General features: G+C 59.5%; 1 protein-coding gene across 1 annotated transcript in view; it reads left to right on the top strand.

The window, feature by feature from the left end:
* The first annotated feature begins 2,748 nt into the window (after positions 1-2,748).
* The window catches only part of STK32C (serine/threonine kinase 32C), a 78,632-nt gene continuing 62,141 nt past the window's right edge, over positions 2,749-19,239 (top strand). The window contains exon 1 of the mRNA XM_047072761.1: positions 2,749-3,010. Coding sequence (XP_046928717.1) covers positions 2,749-3,010 — 262 coding nt within the window. The remainder of the gene's footprint in view (positions 3,011-19,239) is intronic.

The following is a 19,239-nucleotide window of genomic DNA, read 5'->3' as shown; positions in this document are numbered from 1 at the left end:
ATGCGCCACACCCAGAGTGTCACTAGCACCTGAGAGACATGGTGACCTTTGGGACTCGTGAGCTGATCATGCTTAGGTGGCATTTTAGGCCTGGAGCTCACGCCGCAGTGCTGAGCGGGGTATTCTGCACACAGGATGGACACAGATGTTGGAGGACCCAACCGTGGACTGTGGTAGGTTTAATGGTGGCCCCCCAAAAGATATGTCCACCCAGAACCTATGAATGGGACCGTCTTCGGAAAGACACTCTTTGCAGGTGTAATTAAGGATCTCGAGATGGTGTCAGCCTGCGTGAAGCTGGGCCCTGAAGCCTCATAAGGGAAGAAGAGGTGAGGACACGCAGGTGAAACATGAGGTCACAATGGACGCAGAGGGTGCAGTGACGCCCCTGCGGGTCAAGGGTCACGTAGGGTTGCCAGGAGCCCACCAGAAGCCCGGAAAGGGGCGGATTCCCTGTCGGTACCTCCAGAAGGAACAGGCTCCGCTCCCGGGCTGTGGGAGAATCCACTTCTGTGGTTTGCAGCCACCACTTTGCGGTGCTTTCTCGCAGCGGCCCTGGGAACCGATGCGCGAGCCTGTGTTCAGACCTGGTACCATCCCAGCGGGCGAAGGGCGCCCTCCAATGCACCATGGGGCTCCGGCCCCTCCGCTGTGCGTTCCCCTCTCTGATGATTCTCTCTGTGGTCATCAGAAGCCAGGCAGCCAACCATCCCAGCACTTGATCCCCCAAACTCCTGCCTGCCACCGTGTTTGGGACTCTGTTTGGTCCCAGCAGAGTCAGTGCTGGTGGCCCACAGCCAGGGATGGTCTGCTTCCCATCTCCTGCCGGGACCCTCCACGTCGGTGAGCGGTGAGCGCCCCAGGATCAGAATCCCCTTTGAACTTGTTTCCTGTTTCCTGGGGCCAGTGCTGGTATCTGCTTCCCAGCAGGGCAGCTCAGAGTTCCATAAAAGGACTGTTTACGAAGAGGCGGGCAGCCCACAAGTGTTAATCTCATATCGGTGACATGAGATGAAGCACACCTGAAAACTGGAGACTGCGCTGGACTCTGGTTACGTGACAATTATGGCTCACTGTCAGGGGCATCCCCCTAGGGAAGCACAGCTCATTTGGAGAAGTGAGAGACCAGTTCACAAAATCAGTGGGACTAACCTGGCTTCTGCTGGAGCAAAAATGCGCCCCTCCCCCATCTCAATGGCCCAACACCTGTCCTACAAGCCTGGGGCTGCTCTGCAAGTGTCCCCAGTGATGGGGGCTTCCTCTTAGCCAAGGGGATATGTATGGCCAGCCCCACACCTGTGTTATACAGCTCACCACAGTTCCCACTTCATTGGTCAAGCAGGTCAAGGAGCCACGCTGAATTTCAAAGGTGGGGTGGGGTACAAGTGTAGCCAACCATGGAAAGAGACCGGAGTGGTGAGGGAGAGACTGAGTACCACAACCTGGGGTTGGGGGGTAGAGACAGGGCAGAGCCCAGGGTGGCCGAAGGATGTGCGTGGACAGAGGAGCAGTGGCGGGGAGATCCGCAGGGCCTTGCAGGACCTGCAAGCGGGGAGCGAGGGGGGTGGGGGGAGGGGGGGTCCATCGCATTGTGGGGAAGCAGAAGGCCCCTCCACGACCTCTCGGGGAAGGAAGCAATGACCGGGCTTTGGGCCTGGCTACCAGGCAGAACTTAAGGCCTCCAAAAGCCAACCCATCACAGAAATGATTCTTCAGTGACAAAGTCTAAGGTGCAGGAGGCTTGGCACTCCTCAGAACCGTCTCCTAGGGCGTCCGCTGTGCCCAGCGCTGGACTCCCGCGGTCTCACGTGGCCTTGCGAGCAGGGGTGGAGACTCACCGAGGTTAAGCTGTGCGTGGCGCTCCCCAAATACGCCGCGAAGGCCGTGGAGAACCCCGCGGTCAGCGCCAAGGCCCTCGTCGGACCCGGGCAGGGCCAGGGGACTCTGGGCAACTCGGGCACACGGTTCCTGGGAGGGCTCGCGGAGTGCACCCGCGCCAGGGGCTCCAGCTCCGGATGGGCGTCCGGCAGGCCTCACCGAGAGGAGGACGGGGACCCTGCCAAGGAGACCCCGAGAGCGCGGGTGCACGAGTCCGTGAGTGCGCGCGCTGGCAGCCAGGCTCCCTCCCCTCAGACCGATGGCGGAGGGGCTGAAGTGCCCGGCCCCGCGGCCCGCCCCGCCCTCTCCCTCCCCTGCACGCTCTGACCCCCACCCAGCCTCGGCCCCCGCCGCCCTTCCCCGGCCCCGCGCGCGGCCTGGCGAAGCGCAGGGCCTCACGATGAAGTTGAAGGCCGCCCCACATCGGGTGGCCGGCTTTGTTCGCGAAAGCGGCGGGGGTGGGGACACCCAAGGGGAGCCCCGAGTCCCCGCCGCCTTGCCGAGCGGGGCCGTTCCCGGCCTCTCGGGAGACCCGGAGGGGATCGTGGCCTTCCCTCCCTCGCCCTTGTCCCCGCCTCCTAGTCGGTGCCGCCGCCGCAGGGTCCGCGCAGACCAGGCCCCGCTCGAGGTGGGCGGCGGGCCCTCGGCGGGGCGCGCCACCGCCAGCGCCGCCCGCCGGGTCTCCGCCCCCAGGCCCCGCCCCCCGCCGCCGGCCCCGCCCCGGCCCCACCCCCGCGCGCGCCGGCAGCCAGCGCCGAGGCCGGGGCGCACGGAGAGCGCCGCTAGCCGCTCCGGCCGCCGCCCCTGCTCCCCGCCCGGCGGGCGGGCCATGTCCCCGGCTGCGGCCGCGGCGCGCACCCAGGCCCGGCCATGAGGAGCGGCGCGGAGCGCAGAGGCAGCAGCGCCGCGGCGCCCCCCGGCTCGCCGCCCCCCGGCCGCGCGCGCCCCCCGGGCCCCGACGCGCCCCCGGTCCCGCCGCCGCCCGCCGCAGGCCAGCCCCGGGCCCGGGACGCGAGCGATGCCCGCGCGCAGCCGCGCCCCCTGTTTCCGTGGAGCAAGTGGAAGAAGAGGATGGGCTCGTCCCTGTCGGCGGCCACGGCGCGGAGGCCGGTGTTTGACGACAAGGAGGACGGTGAGCGCGGGGGGCCCCCCGGGCGGCTCCAGGGGGCAGCGTGGGGACCCGCGCCGCACGGACACCGTGCGCGCTCTCGCGGGGCGGCCGCGGCGGGAGCTTTTCCTCGCGCTCAGACACCGCGGCCGCCCGGGTGGGACGGCGTCCCGGGTCGGCTCGGTTTCCGAGGAAACTCGCTCGTGGTGCCTGCGGCGCCCACGCGCATCCAGGGCTCCCGCCTGCGTCCTCCGTGTCCAGTGGCGGCGCGGCGGGCGGAACAGGCTTGGGCCCGCCCTTTGGGGCGAGGGTCCGTGGTCGGAGTGGCCCCGGGGTTAGCCACGTACTGTGGCGACGGCTGTGTGTTTCCAGTTTCCTTTCAGGGGCGCTGTGCAGGCTTGGTCTGCTCTGCACCTGTACTGTGCCGCGTTTGCGAAGGGAGAGAGGCCAGCCCCACAGGTGGCGCGGGGTCCCTGGCCCTGGGAGCTCTGCCTGGTGACGGCGTGGCGTGGCCGCCCCGTGCCCGGTCTTTGCACGCAGGTGTGCAGTGGGGGAGACGGCTTTGCCTTTGTGCAAAGACCTGCCCTTTGGGAACTGCCTTTGAGAGTTTCCTCTCAGGTCCCCTTACAGGTACAGCTGCTGACCCAGGGGAGGTATCTCTTGAGTGGCCATGCGGAGGCGGCACCAGTGGAAAGGAGTGATGGGCCACTGTTGACTTAGCACCTGCAGGGAAGGTCTGCCTTTGGGGCACTGTGATAAATTCACATGCAAGCATACAGCTCTTTTTACAGATGTCGTGCAGATAATTTAAATGGTACAATGATGACACACTTGATGTTTTCTGACATTTTCTTAAAATAGTTGAAATATGCATTTTTCATTTGTAGGCAGCCTGCAGAGGTATGATGGGTCTTTTATAATTTTAGAGCACAGCTCAGCACAAGAGCCCGAGCTATTTTTCTGATAAATAATTTAAGCGTTATAGGAAATTACAATAATACGACCTGAGGCCGGTGGTGGTGGATGTGCAGGCAATCGTCAGAGAGCAGTGGAGAGACTGCTGTAGGTGCCCCGGGGGTTGGTGGGGGGGGGGGGTGCCGGCTCCGCAGCTCAGCAGGGGCCAGGCATGGGTGCATTCCGGACCCACCCCATCGGTACAGTGTGTTCTGAACTTGAGAGCCGCAGAGCTCACTGCTGTGAGTGTTTCGTATGTTATACGTTTTTGCTTTTGACATAAATATTCAAAGTAGAGAACGCCCAGAGTGAATTGGGAACGAGTGAGGAAGCAGGTCTCCCTACATGTGGCTTCTCTGGCTGCGGGATGAGAAAGACGGCTGAGTTGAGCACGTGCTGGTGTCAGCCAAGGGCCGGCCGCTCTCTTCGTACCTTAGCCCCGTGCTCTCCAAGGCAGAGAATGTGAACGTAGAGGAATTGATGTAGCACAGGGGCTGCCTCCAGCTTTTCAAGGTGGGATTTTTCTGTTTGTTCACGGTGTGCAGTGTCTCAGACTTCAAGGATCATTGAAAAGGCAAAAAGAGCACAGAGTCTGTTTATGATGCGCACAGTCTGACTTGAGACTTCTTGAGCACATCCTGCACCCCTCCTCACCTGCCTGGAGTAGAGCGGCCGTGGACCAGCTCTTGGGGACGTGTGTGGGAGTGAGCGCCCACTCGGGCTACAGGTGCTTGCTGTTTCGGACATGTGACCGTCAGTCAGTTGCTCATCAGTTGGCACGGTGGCCACATCTCCAGACTGAACACACCATCGGGCCTTATCCGGACTTTGTTGGGTGAGACTGGGAGGCGAAGCCTGGGCCTGGGCTGGGCAGCCAGCAACGATGTCCAGGCCGGCAGCCACTTTGTCGTACGTTTGCATGTCACTGTCAGGACACATATGGCTCAAGAGTCACAGCACACGTTTGCTGAGAGAATGTTGTACAGCTCTTGGCGTGAGATCCGTGGCGTTATTTAGATGGAAGGAGTGGGGTTTGGAAAGGAGGAAGGAGAGTCGGGACGCAAGCCGTGGCCCCTGAACCCCAGCTCTCTCCCGGCCCCTCCAGACAGCGGTTCCGTGACTTTCCCAGCCCCGCTGCAGAGCCAGCTGGAAGAGGCGGCCGAGTTGTGCTGGAGACGTGCATTTGCTGGGACTGGATGGTTGCTATGGCAACGGAAGCCCTTCTGATGAATTTTTTGGATTAAAACTCCCGATTAATGTATCAAGTTTGGTGTGCAGAGAAACGGAAAAAAAAAAAAAAAGAATAAAAGAGGGCAGTTTAACAGAGTGCCAGGTAAATCCCAGCTAAAAAGCGTGGTTGTGATATAGAAAGTCTTAAGTGTCCTCGTCCCTGTGGGTCCTGCGGCGCCGAGAACCCTGTGCTCACTTGGCGGGTGCCGGCCGCGTGTTCAAACTCTGTGTGCCTCTCACATCGGACCGGGGCCCCTTTCCCTGCGCCCCTGCCCCCACGCCTCAGATCCCTCGCCCACTTCTGGGAGCCCTGGATTTCCGGAGCTGAACCCTGCTGGGGACCCGCCTTTCTTCTGCTCTCTGCCCCAGAGTTGCGGCCGTCCCGCAGCCCCCTCATCTCTCACTGTCTTGGTGTCCCGAGGGGAATGCGGTTGCTGAGCTGGAGGCCATGGGGTGGGGGCTGGGGCTCCAGCTCCTTCCTGCTGAGCAGCTCCATAACCGGGGGGCACCTGGCCTTCTCAAGCCCAGTGTGGCGTTAGCTTAGTAGCGGGGAGTAAGTACCTAGTCACTGCAAAGGTTTGCTTCCCCCAAGAAAACCGGGAATAAGGGAGCCTTGAAGGCCGCAGAATGCCTCGCCTGTGTCTGTTGGGTGGGTGGACAGCCTGCCAGAACAGGAGGCCAGCACGTTCTCAAGCCACCTTTCTTCAAAAAAAAAAAAAAAAAAAAAGCCTTTGGTTTTTTTTCTAATTAAAGAAGCATTAAAATAAATAAATGTGTATACTTTGCTGTTTTTCCTGAAATTGTCCTCAACGGGAAGACTCAGACGTGTGTCCTTGGCCCCGAGAGCCCGCCGTGGCGAACGCAGACGTCTTCTGCAGCCTTGCCCTAGGGGCATTCTCACGCGTGCAGCCGTGTGGCAGCACACTTTTTCCCTCTGATACGGAAATGGGAGCGTGTTCCGTATGTGGATCTGTCGTAACCTGCTTTTTTACTCAGCAATATGTAGCAGATACCTGATAGATCTACAGCATCATTTGTTGGCTAGATTTGCCACCGTGGTCCTCAAAAGTGGCCACGAGCTAGACTCCGTGGTGCCCTTAAACACCAGGCTGGCTGGGCCCCACCCCCCAGAGATTCAAGTTGAGTTTGTCGGGATGGGTGGGGGTGGGGTGGGGGTGGGGGCAGAGCTCAGCACCGCTACGTCTTTAGGCCCTGCTGGTGGTTTTGATGGGTCGTCGGGTCCCAGAGTCCCTGCCTTTCGGCTCTCCTCTGTGTAGACAATTCCTCTGTGTAGATACCACATTCCCTATTCACTTCATTTCCTATCGTAGGACGTTGGGGTGTTTCCCTGTCTGTGAATATCACAAACAGCTCAGCACAAGCATCTCTGTGCATTCAGCTTCATGCACTTGGGAATGACACACGCAAGAGTGTCTACCCAAGGCATCTTGGTACGTCTGCCCGGCTGGCCTCGATTCGAACGGCCCTCTGTGAGCCAGCTGCCGTCGGGGCTGCGCCTTACACGCTGGTGACCAAATGGGTATGGCTGCTGCGTGTAGGGTAACCAGACGGGGAGGGGGGGACAGTGGGGAGACGGACAGCGGACAGGAAATGTGAATAAGTAAACTGAATGGCAGGAGGGACCCAGGGGAGGGGTGAGAGGGCAGAGACTTCCACGGAGCAGCCGGGACGGAAGGCCGTGGTGGTTTGTTCTCGCCGTGTGCTCCAAAGCCCTCTTTCCCTGAGTCCTCACCAACTTGGGCTGGTGGTGATGTTTTACACTTTTGACGGTCCGCAAGGTAACGATTGTATTAATGCTTGGAGTTTCTCTGCCAATGGCACTGGTAATTAATCTCTTTGCTTTCTATCTCTGGGGCGGCTGTCTCTTGTGAATCGCGTGCCTCCCACTGGGACCTTTGCTGTCCCGTTTCTTTTCACTGTTCCGCGTGCACACAGCCTCACCCGCGAACAGCCCCTATGCACATTTGCCACTTATCTTGCAGTGTTGCTGGGGGTTTCTTTGTACGGATGTGTTTAATTTTTGTGTGGTCGGATTCATCAATAGCTTCCTTCCTGGCAGGGCCTGGCCTTGGTGTCGTGTTACTGTCGTCCGTTCCCAGTTTCTAAACCTGCACCTGCGCTGCCTTCCAATACTTCATATGGAAACTTCCAATCCATTTGGAACAACATCTGATGGCAGCGAGAAGGTCTTCCTCCTGTGGGCTCACTTAGGGTGCTTCTAAGTTTAAATGCCCTTTATTGTGTGTTCGCTGCTGGGCTTCGGTGAACTGTGAACAGGATCTTTCCGCACTGGTTAGTGCTGGAATGAAGGAAAACTCTACTTTTTATTTCATTGTTTAAAAAAATTTTTTTAATGTTTATTTTTTGGGTGTGAGAGACAGAGCACGAGTGGGGAGGAGCAGAGAGAGAGGGAGACCCACAATCCGAAGCGGGCTCCGGGCTCCGAGCTATCAGCACAGAGCCCGACGGGGGGGCTCGAACCCACAGACTGTGAGATCATGACCTGAGCCGAAGTCAGACGCTCAACCGACTGAGCCCCCCAGGCACCCCGAAACTTTACTTTTGAAACTATTCATCCTGGAAGTGGCCACTCTGCTTGAGACCCTTGCCGGTTCCCAGGGTTTTGATTTCTGCGCTTGGGCTTTCTGGGTGGCCAGTCACACGAGCAGCAAAGAAGGGTTGTCCACTACTCTACGGTGCGTGTGCCCCACTTTTCCTTTGTGTTGTCTAGAGCTTGCAGGGCCAAGAGCAGCGGGTGGGGCACACGGGTGGCGGCCTGCTAGTGCTCATGGGGCCACCCTTGTGGGGGTCAGTCCGGCCCCTCCTTATTAAGACTCTGTTTGAAGGGGGCATAGACTTGAGTGTCAGGAAGTACCTTTTTCCTTCCCTCCTGACTGGGAAGAGGGGGTGGGGGGGCCGGGCGGTGGCTCCCTGTGGGGCCCAGACTTGGGCTAATGGCGGTTCACACGCCCTCCCCACGTGGCAGGGGCCTTGGTGGCCAGAAGCCCTGTGGGTGCAGACCCTGGGACCCTGGGGTCCTTGACCAGCTGGTAGAGGCAATGCAGAGGCCCTTGGTGTGGGGCGGGCATTTGGTTCAGGTTGGGTAGGAGGGCACGCGGCCCCTTTGGAAAGCCCCCTTGCGTGTTCGTTCCTGGGTTTCTGGGGTTCTGGGGGGCAGCACTGAGTGTCCTGGAGGGCGTTTAGGCAGCCCTGGAGCTTGACGTGTTTCTCTCCCGTGGCTGACAAGGCTGGTCTCAGAATGGACTTGGGACCTACCGTCACGTCATCTCTGCACGCCTGTCCATCTGGTTGTGTGTTTTAAAGTGCTATAAATAAGCCGATTTTCTTTTAAAAATTTAACCACCCAGCTTTCCAGTTGAGAAGTAATGTACGAATGCGCGGGGGTAATTTTTGTTCAGGGTTTCTGTCTGAGGATGAGGGTCTGAGGGTGGCAAAGCCGTGGAGGGGCACTCATTCTGAACAGGGTCAGGGCGGCCCAGCCGTCCTGGGCCCCAACCCCCCCGGGGGCCTTGTGAAGAGGCAGATTCCGACTCAGCAGGTCTGGGGTGGGGCCCAAGGGTCTGCATTGCCAACCGGCTCCCAGGTGGTGCCATTGCCGCCCACCCTGGGACGCACCTTGGGCGCGGAGGGCTTAGCAGGCCCAGATGCTGAGGGCAGAGTCCCCTGGGGCTCGGCGCACTGGGTGACGGGCATTGGACGGGAGCCCACACGGGCCCTGGACACAAGCTGGCTCTAACCGGGAAGCTGCTGGTTATGAGATGGCCCCGTGTCTCCTTCAGTTGTGTCTTTATTTCTTCGTGATCTGTCTCAGGTACGGCCTGGGGCACACGTAACCACAGCACATTTCCACCGTTTTCCTTTTTCGTAAGCGGGGACTTGGCGTCTTCCTTCTGATCCCTCCCCAGGCGTGCCGGGCAAGTGTACCAGTGGGGGTTGCTAAGGGACACCTAGGTGCTCCCCGATCCTCTGTGCGTGTCCTTGGTCCCAGAGCTGGCTTTTGGCGGGTGCCGAGGGCTCGCGTGTCCCAGAGGTCGCTTGGCTCCCCTCCGGTGTGTGCTGGGAGCATGGCGGTCCAGCCCCACACCTGAGGGCCTTGCTGGGGGGCTGACGGGAGCCGTCTGCCCTCCTGGGGGGCCCGGGACGGCCCCTCTGGTCCTCTTTGGGGCCGGTTGGTTCTTATTTTAAGGGCCTGTGCCCAGCTCCCTGTCCACAGGAAGCTCAGTCAAATGTGGCATTGACCTTAGTGAAGGGCCTGGCCCTGGGGCTGGGGTCCCTGTCCTTCCTGTGCACGTCGTTCTTCCTTACTTCGAATAGGTCGACCGTGTGTTTCCTCACACCTGCCTCGCTCCGCAACCTGTGTGTGACCACGGACACAAACACGGCTTCGGTAAGCGCTCCTCCTGCTGGCTGGTGTTCCCACAAACGGTCAGTCCTCGCCATCCAGCGCGCAGGCCTCCTCCGTTCTGCTCCTTCTCCCCAAGGCGGGTGGACACCGAGCTCCTCTCGGGGTGCGAGCCGGCCGGGCCCCCGCAGGACACGCTGGGCTACTTTTTGCTTCCCCAAACAGTGGCTGGATCCAAACGCGGAGTGATTTCCATGATCAGAATTTGAGACAACTTGGGAGAAGCTGTAATTAATACAATTATTGTTATTTTTAAAATCTGGGATGCCTGCTTCATCAAAAAATGTTTTTCGTCATTGACCTAAAATCTATTACTTTAAAAACCAAGGCGGCTGACCGCTGGGGGCTCTCCCTGCCTGGCTCCACTCAGCTGTGGGAAGGCCCCTCCTCCCCCCGCCACGTCCCGCGTGTGCCTGGGAGCCCACGGAGGCTCCGGCACAGGCCCGCGTCGATCCTGCGAAATCCTGGCTGGCTGTTATCTAGGCTCCGAAACCGAGGAGCTGGTGTGGGTGGGAGTCAGTGTCGCCCCCAATTTATTAAAAATAGAGCTGAGCACATTCAATTTCTCACAGCGATTTCAGAAGTTGACTTTAGAAAGGTCTCTGCTCTCAGAATTCACATCATGACTCCTCGTACTTTGTATGCGTGAGGTGGAACTGGTCACAAAAGCAAGAAATAGACGACTTTGCGATTTCCTTGGGAGCGTGTCAGGCCTGGCACAGACACTCGGGCCTTTGCAAGCGTGGCCTTTGTTCTTTCGTGCCTGTGGCAGCGTCGGGGCGAGGAGGCGTCTGCTGTGCTGTCGGCTGCCTCTCCCAGGACCCGGGCCTCTCCTGGGACCTGGCTGGCCACGTGTGACCCGGAGCCCTGGGGGCGGGGCAGGGTCTCAGCACCGAGTCTCTCAGACTGGACGCTGTTTGTGGCCGCAGGGCCAGTCGTCAGTTACTCATCTGCGGCGACGAAGGGCCCCAAAGCTCAGTGACTTAACAACGCCTGTCCTTATTATTTCTCGTGACTGGCCAGGGTCCGGTGGGGACGGGTCCCCCAGGACATCCGTGGTGGCTCCCTTGCTCACATACACGGTGCCTCATTCCCAGCTGGAACGGCTCAGAGGCCTGGAGGCCGAATGTCACGTCCCCGGGGGTCGTGGCTCACGCTGTCGCCTGCTGTGTGTTATCTGTTCCTGTTCTCTGTGACGTAGCAAACCACCTCGAAACCTCAGGCCTTAAGACGTGCCGTCACCTCCATTTCTGTGAGTTGGGGGGTCAGGAGCGGCTCTCCCGGGTGCGTCTGGCTCCGGGCCCCCCGGGAGCCGTGAGCCGTGGCCGCACCCGCACAGTCTGCAGCTTTGACGGGCAGGGGCCCTGCTCCCGCGCCAGCCCCTCACCGCGTGGGCCTCTCCGTGGGGCTGCTTGCGTGGCCTCACGCCACGGCGGCCAGCCTCTCCACGAGCCGGGAGAGAGGAGGAAGCCACACTCCGAAGTCACATGCTGTCCCTGGCGCCTTAGGCCACTTGCCGGAAGTGGGTCACCGTGTTTAGCCCACACTCAAGGGGAGGGAATCGGGCCCCACCCTTTGAAGGGATCACCAGCGGCTGCGTGGGCCTATCGTCCGTGGTCTCGGGGCTCGTCCGTGTCCGCAGGTGTCTGCCGCGGGGGAGTGGGACTTCCTCCCGAGAGCGCCGAGGCCGATGGAGCCCAGCGCACGGGGGCTGAGGCACGCGGTGGGTGTGGACGGGCAGCCTGTCCCTCCGCCGCATTGCGTGGCTGGAGCAGGTCCCGCTCGGGCTCGGGAGAGAGCACGCACACGGGGGTGGCCGGCAGGGACGAGCCGGAAGCCCCTCAGTGTGCCTGCCCGCGGCCACCTCGCGAAGAGGCCTGCCTTCCCCGTGTTGTGTGAGCGCCCTCTCGGCCACCTCGACTCCGGGGCCACGCAGGGTGCCAGTGTGGCAAGAGGACCCAGCACCACCCAGAGAGCCGGTCGCTGTGTCAGAGCCCCGGGAATCCCTGGGACACTCGCGGAATTCGGTTCTCTGCCTCGAAACTCAGCCTCCGGGGAAGTGCCGTCCGTCTCGGAAACAAACAGGAAGAAAGAGGGGGAGCGAGCGCCTCCTGGGTGTGAAGAATGGAGCCCAGGCAGCCTGCGGGCTGTGCACCTGCCAGCGCCTGTGACCCACCTGGCCCTGGGGACTTTTCCGGGAAGCTCACAGGGACCCTGGGTCCAGGGGACCCACCTGGGCTGTCCTGGGTCGTGTCTCTCCTTCGTCCCCAATTCTTTTGTTTTCTCCTTTTCTTCTAGAATCAAGGTCGTCGTGTGTTTCTGAAACTGTATTTTAGCTCCTCGGCAGAAAGGATGCTTTGCAAAATTAGCACATGACTGGGAGGGTGGGGGACAGGGAAACAGGAAGGAAGCCACAAAGAGAGGGGGTCCCCGTCCACACGTGCGCGAGCAGTTCATGCCTGGGCTGGCGGCCCCGTGGCACATACAGCAGCTGGAAAACCTGGGGTGGCCCTCCCCCGACCCCTGTAGGGTGCTTCGGGCAAGAGTGCGTGGTCAGCCATGGGTGAGCTGGCTGTGCGGGCTCACAGGGTCGAGAAGGTTGAGAAGGGCCCCCGGACACCAATGTGCACGTCTCGGTGCCTCTGACAAAGCCTCCCCGCTGACCCGGCTCTGCTCTGGGGCCACGATGCGCAGGGACTTAGGGAGGACGCAGCTACGACCCTGTACCCCGCACGACGCCGGTTCCTGCTGGTTGGTCGGGCGTGGTGATGAACGGCCTCCCTGTCACTCTCAGACGTGTCCTGGTTTGTGTGACAAATTACGTGGCTGCTCGTGTAGCCACCAGACGCTGTTGCCAGGACGCTCCTTTTTTTTTTTTTAAACTTTATAGCTTCTTATTATATAACAAAAAGTGACAAGAAAAAATATTAAGAAATTCAGCGTCTTATGTAACCTCAGCACTAATATAACAACCACCTGCAGTTTTCCGTATCGCCTTCCAATCCATGCTTGGATCCGTATGAAGCATGTGTTACTTTTTCAAAAGTTTTTTCTTGTAAACTTGGAGTATTTTAGGGGCCCCTGAGTGGCTCAGTGGGTTGAGCGTCCAACTCCTGATCTCAGCTTAGGTCTTGATCTCAGGGGCATGACGCCTACTTAAAAAAAAAGAGAGAGAGAGAATATTGTAGATTTGCAGCACAGTCTGAAGGCAGTGCGACGAGCCGTCACCACGGGTTTCCACGAACATCAGTGTCTTGTGTTAGGGTGGAGGGTCAGACAGCCACACCTGGTGAGCCCACCGTGACCTGACCCCATAGTAGTCAGGGCTGTCGGGGGGGGGGGGGTGCACTTGCAGAACAAGAGTGTGGTGTGTGCGTGTGTGCACGTGCATGCGGGGGGGTGTGTGCGTATTGGGGGATTTATTTCGACCGGGGGGCTCGCACAGTTACCCGGGCCAAGCAGGATCCAGTCAGCCGTGGGCCGGCCGGCCCCGGGAACTGAGTCTGCATCCGTGGGCAGCTCCCAGTCCGAGGGCAGAACATGACACGAGCCGTCCCGGAAGGTGAGGCAGGAACAGAGGGAGAGTCCACCCTTCCTCCGTCAGGGCCTCGGTGGATTGGTCGATGTCCACACTCGCTGGGGTGGGGGTCGGCTTTACTGAATCCACGGACTGCAGTGCTGGCATCACCCGAAACACGCCCAGACCCGCCGGGAGAGTGCGTGATCTGGGCGCCCGTGGCCAATCGAGTTGACACGTGGAATTAACAGTCACAGCTGAGTAACGGAGGCCCATAGTTGATTCCGGTTTCCCGTCTGTACTTGATATTCTTCTGTTCCGTGGTTCCACGTGACGTGCCTCTCTTTACATTTCTTGGGCCACGATAGTTTCTCAGCCTTTCCTGGTTTTTGATGACCTCGGTGGTTTCGAGGAGAGCTGGTCAGGTGTTTTGTAGCATGTCGGGGTCCCACTGGGTTATGGGTCTGTGGGAGGAGCCCAGCGGGGCTCTGACCTTGTCCCTGTGGCTGCGGCCTCCTACTCAGGAGCGTCCGCCGTCAGGGACTGTCCTGTCGGCAGTCCCCACGCACCACCCACGCTTAGGGGGTGGGTGTCAGGCCCCCATCCTGGAGGCGGAGGCGGAGGCGTCTACGTTCTGCGCGGATTTGTCTCTCCTCCCCATTTGTGTGGTTGTTGGGTCATTCACGTATATTAGTGTGGACGCAAGGGTGTTAGTCGGGCACTTGGGTTATAATCCAGTGTGACTTCATTGTCACTTCTGTTGCTGTAGCTCCGGCCCGGCCTTCGGCTGGCTCCCGTGCCCCTGGCACGCCCCGTCGCCCTTCTCTTGTTCCTGCAGCCTTTTGGGCGCTTCCTTTCTGGCCCCACAAGGTTTGTCCCCTGGCCCGGTGCTGGAGTCAGTCAGCTCTCCAGGGAGCCCGGGTCTTTCTGTCGGGGAGGGGACAGTGCCGGGATCCAACGTCCGGGTGCCAGGGGTGCTCACTGTTCCTGGGAAAGGACCGTCTCTCTGAAGCACGGGCTCTGGTGTGTGCCCGTCACCTCCTTCAGCGAGCTGAGTATCTGTAGTGTGCACCTGCTCTGTACGCCCCGGGCAGAGGGAGTGTGAATTCACACAACCACTTCAGAAGCTGCTCGGCGGGACGTGGCAGAGAGAGCCCAGCCTTCACGTCTGGAGCTGGCTTGGCACGCGGCCGGGCCCTGGCGCTCTCGTGTGGCATGTAAACGATATCACAGAACACCCACGTCCGACCGTGATGGGCCAAGACATAGACAAGAGTCCTCCGTGGCACGTCACGAGTGTTGTCCAAGCCCAAATGGCCGGACTCCCCCTGCCCGGCTCTGCCAGTCACGGCTCTGCACCCACTTTACCCCCCACCTTCTGTGGACGAGCTACGAGGATGCCCAGCCCTAAAGCTGTCCAAGCACCCTGACAGTGGCCAGGCCGCTGCCCCTACGCCCCCGTGCCGCCGCACTGAGCCCAAACCTCCCCGGCCCTTCTCGCAAATACCCTCCGGCTGAGATGGCCGGGGCCCCCGTCGTGCCAGAAGTGTCCAGCCTCAGATGGCTCCTACTGGCCCTCGGCTGGGGGGCAATGACCCTACAACCCAGGATGTGTTCCTAGGTGTAGGCCTGACAGAATGTGCGCATCTCTGCCCTCCCTGCCCCAGGACGTCTCAGAGGCTCTGTGGGGGCGGGAAGAGCCGTCCGCGGCTGCAGCGGAGACGGGCAGGTCGAGCTCCCGGGCCCCCCGGGTTCAGCCGAGCCCTGTGTTGAGCTCAGCTCAGGTTTCGTGCGTGTTGACGGGTTGCGTCACCGGCTCCTGAGGGTGGCCAGGGTGGAGCCACGTGGTTCTGTGTCCCCAGGGCCCTCGTGGTGCGGGCGTCCTGTAGGCGTTGCATGTGCGCTGCTCCCCGTCTCCCGCAAAACTCATCAGGGGCTCTTCGTCCTTGCCTCTCTGCCCCTGGGAGCCTGCGGCCCCGCGCCCGGGGGAAGGTCCCCTCCACGTGGCTGCCAGTGATGCCCCAGCTCTGCTCGACCTCCACCCGTGGCAGCACCCAGCACCGCGGAGCCGCCCAGAGTCGCTCCCTCGCTGTGGTTCCCAGGGCGCCGCCACTGGCTTCTCCTCGGCCCCTCGGCCGGTCCTTCTCTCCCCACCGTGTGTCACTACACTCACGCATCGGCCGCCTCACGGCTTCAAATGTCATCCATATGCCGACTCCCAAATTTATATCTCCAGCCGGGACCTGCCTCCCACGTAGCGGACTTTTCTGTCCAGTCTCTGACTCGACACTACCACTGATGTGTCTCACACTCTCAGATTCGGCCCCTTCAGAACCAAGTTCTGGCGCCCCCAGGCCCGAGCCCTCCTTGGGGCCGGGTGTAACCAGCCCGTGTGTCCGGCATGGCTCCTGCCCACTCAGTGCCCTGTCGTGGCAGTCCGGGCCCTCTGGCCCTGCCCCCTGCCCTCCCCCATCCCCAGCTGGCAGCAGCAGAGCCCTCTGGACGGCCAGACCCTGGCTTCGGTTCTGGATGACTCTGTTCCGTCTTCTCTGGGGGCGTGTGTTCTGTTCCAGGCCGTCAGAGAAGTTAGGTGAAGCTGCCTGGTCACTTGGACAAACAGGCTCAGGACACTGGGCTTTAGGAGCAGTCAGGGCAGGGCCTGCAGCGGACGGGGAATGGGGCACAGGGGTGGGAGTGGCTGTCCCGGCTGTTGGAGACACAGGATACTGGCTGCACTTGCCTTCGGGCTGAACGTGACGGATGAATTTGGGCAGATGCAGGTGCCGCTGTCCCAAAAGCCCTTTCCCTGGATTGGGTTGGAGAGGCTGTGTGTGGGCTGCTTATGAAACGCACATGTGACAGGAGCTGAGAACCCGGCTGGTGAGCAGGTGTGTGCCTCGTGTCCGGGGCCACAGCCGCCTCCCTCCGCACGGGGTCCCCGTGCCTTCTGGGGCGGTCACTGGTGTGCAGGGCGGCTTTGGGGCCTCAGCTGGGTACAGCTCTGACCACAGGGTCCCCTGGACTTCCACAGGCCAAGCTGGCGGGGGCTGCCCTGTGCAGGGTGGAGCAGGGGCCACCTCTAAGCCAGGCAGGCTCTGCAGCGTGGACATCCGGGCCGGGTCGTTCTTGGAGGGGGAGGGGCGCGGTTCCTTGCACTACAGGATGTTAGCAGCATCCCTGGCCTCTGCCCACTGGTGCCAGCAGCAACCCCCCCCCCCACATTTGTGACAGTCAGTCATACATCCAGGCATTGCCACGTGTCCCCAGGGGGCAACTGCCCCCTGCTGAGAACCACAGTGCTAGCCACTGGGAGCACTGAGCCTTGAGTTTCTTGTGACCACTGGCTGGGAAATGCAGCTGAGGCGTGGCTGAGGGTCTGGGGAGTTGGCGTCCCTTCCAAAGCGTCTCTGGGAGTCCCTGCCCATGGACCTGGCAGTGTGTGTGTGTGTGTGTGTGAGAGAGAGAGAGAGAGAGAGAGAATATAAGGATATATTTATGCCTGTGTGTGTGGGAGTGTGTGGGAGCGGCCCCTGCTTGGCCGACAAGTGTCCTGGGCTCTGCTCGCCTTAGCTGTCCACTCCGTGTGGGCACCTCCTGCCCGTGGAGGGGGTGCCGTGCATGGTGCTGCTGGACTTCGCGGTAGCAGCCTTCGTGGGCTGCTGCCCAATGTTCTGGCTCCTGTGTCTTTAGGAAGCAGCTGGAGTGGTCTGGGGCCCAGGAGATGCTTTGTATCGACGGGGCCCCCTGGACCCTTGCAGAGGGAGCCTTGGATCTTGAGAGAGGCCCAGTGTTGGGGGACCCTCCCCCTGCCTGCCTGCCAGGGCCCATGTCTGTCTCGCTGGACACGAGGTTAGGAAAGGCTGTCCTGTGCGCACAGGTGGACGCGGAGCCCGTGCTGACCGCACCCCCAGCCCGCAGGCTGAGCGTCCCCAGGGCAGTGCGCAGGGTGGCAGAGCTGTGTCTTGGGGCCGGGAAGTTAAGGTTTGTGCAGCCCAGCTCACCTGTGGGCTTATCACTTCCGGGGCCGACAGGGCTCCTCAGTCCTCGGAAAGTTGAGCCCACCCTCTTGCTGGGATGATGCGCATCTTCGGGCCCACGTGTGCAGTCTTGGAGGGAGGGCATTGCAGGCCAAGAAAGCCGAGGGGACGGTGGTCACCTGGAACAAGGCGGGCCACCTGCCTTCAGACCCTTGTGGGCGTGTCCAGTGGAATCCAAGAAACCTTTACAAAATTATCTCAAATTCCTTTTAATTAAAAAATCTCGGTGCTCCAGAGAACAGGAGTTTGCTCATCTGCAGACTGAGTTAATTGAAACGTCCCGAAAGGCTCTGTTAATTACACAATCTTGCAGTGTCTCCGTTTCCAATGCGGTTGCCGTTGACATCACCTTGGTGAGTGGACGGCAGCCCTACGGCAAAGAGAGCCGTCCTCCACGAGAGTAGTGAGGTGGGAGCTGGTGGTTCAGCACCCTCTGACTGGTGGTGCCTCAGCTCCCAGACCCTGGGTCAGCCCGCCAGCAGCCTGGGCCTCAGGCCCTCGGGGCACGGCACACAGGACATGGCCACGGCCTTGGGTCGAGGACTCAGGGGGCTTTCGATTTCCCGGGGGCTCGTGGAAGCCAGACTCACAGACAGCAGCACGGATGGCCCAAGAAAAGCAGCTTTCTGTTTGGAGATGGTGTTCTTGCGTGTGCTGCACGCCTGTGCGTGCGCGTGCGTGTGCACGCAAGCCTGCACAGTAGACAGAGACCCTCTCCAGGAGTCTCCTGTCACAGGAATGTGCATCTTTCTCCAGTGCCCGCAATGCCGCGAGGGCAGGACCACACTGTATTTACCGGGGGCTCCCAGGGCCTTGCTTGTTGCATTTAAGTCGACTGAGTGGAAGGAGGGAACGTGCGAGTTGACCTGGAAGTGCTCAGACCGACCCCAGCTGGAGTCTTTCTGACCCGATGGGTGTCACACACGTCGGGTCTACCTTCAGGGAATGTTCTGGACTGTGCAGGGGCAGTCGTGGCCCAGACTTGTTCTCCTTTCTGGCTGGGCCCCTGGGAGTGCTCGTGGGGTCTGGGTTGAAGGCATCTGCTGGCCCGCAGGGCGGCCGGCTGGTGTCTTAGAGGCTCGGCAGGATCTCTCCAGTAGGCACGGCCAAATCTAATTGTCATGGAGAACTATACAATTATCAAGAAAATTATGCTTCTTACGTTGGCAGATGATGAGTGTTCCAAAAATGATGAACAAAGAGAAATTTTCGTGTTAGGAACATTTGCATTCTCCTGATGACTCATGGTATTGATGACTTTTTCATCTGCTGATTGGTCATTTGTACAGCTTACTGTGTGAAGGGTCTGTTTAAGTCTTTTGCCCGTTTGGGGTGTGTGTGTGCGTTGTTAACACTGAGTTCTGTATGAATACTGAGCTCTCTAAAAGGAGTTCTTTAGACATTCTGGATTCAGGTCTTTTGATGGACGGATGTGTTGTGATATTTTCTCCCCGTCTGTGGTTGGCCTGTTCTTCCCCTCAATGTTCTTTTTAGATGAGCAGTCATTCCCTTCTGGTTGGTGATTTCTCTGTCTTGTCTGAAAATTTTGTCCACCTTCGAGTCAAGTTTAGGTCTAGGGCCAATTTCTAACCCATTTTTGTGCAAAGCATGAGGTAGGGAGTTGGTTTTTCCCATGTGGATACCCAATTATTCCGGCACCATCCCTTGAAAAGACTTTGTTTTCCTCATTGGATAATTTTGGTACCTTTGTCAAAAGTCATTTGATCTGCATGTGTGAGTCTGTTTTGGGATCTGTCTTTCTCTTTCTTTATACCAGTGATACACTCTCTTCATTGTTACAGCTTTATGGTAAATCTTGAAAAGAGATAGTGTACGTCTTCCAGCTTTGTTCATTTACCAAAATTGTTTTGACAATTCTATAGCCTTTGTATTTCCATATAAATTTTGAGTCTACAAAAAAGTCTGCCGAGATTTTGTTGAGGTTATGTTATATCTGTATATCAATTTTAGAGAAAATGGATATCTTAATAATAGTGAGCCTTCTAATCCATGAACATGGTATATCTCACCATTTATTTATTTCTTGTTTAGGAACAAGTTGGAGTTTTCA

This window comes from Lynx rufus, unplaced genomic scaffold (genome assembly GCF_022079265.1).
Source record: "Lynx rufus isolate CCGP_SWC_20201006 ecotype Redwood Valley unplaced genomic scaffold, mLynRuf1.p SCAF_11, whole genome shotgun sequence".
Lineage (NCBI taxonomy): Eukaryota > Metazoa > Chordata > Mammalia > Carnivora > Felidae > Lynx > Lynx rufus.
Note: the sequence above shows the minus strand (reverse complement) of the source record. Positions and strands in the feature narration are given on the sequence as shown.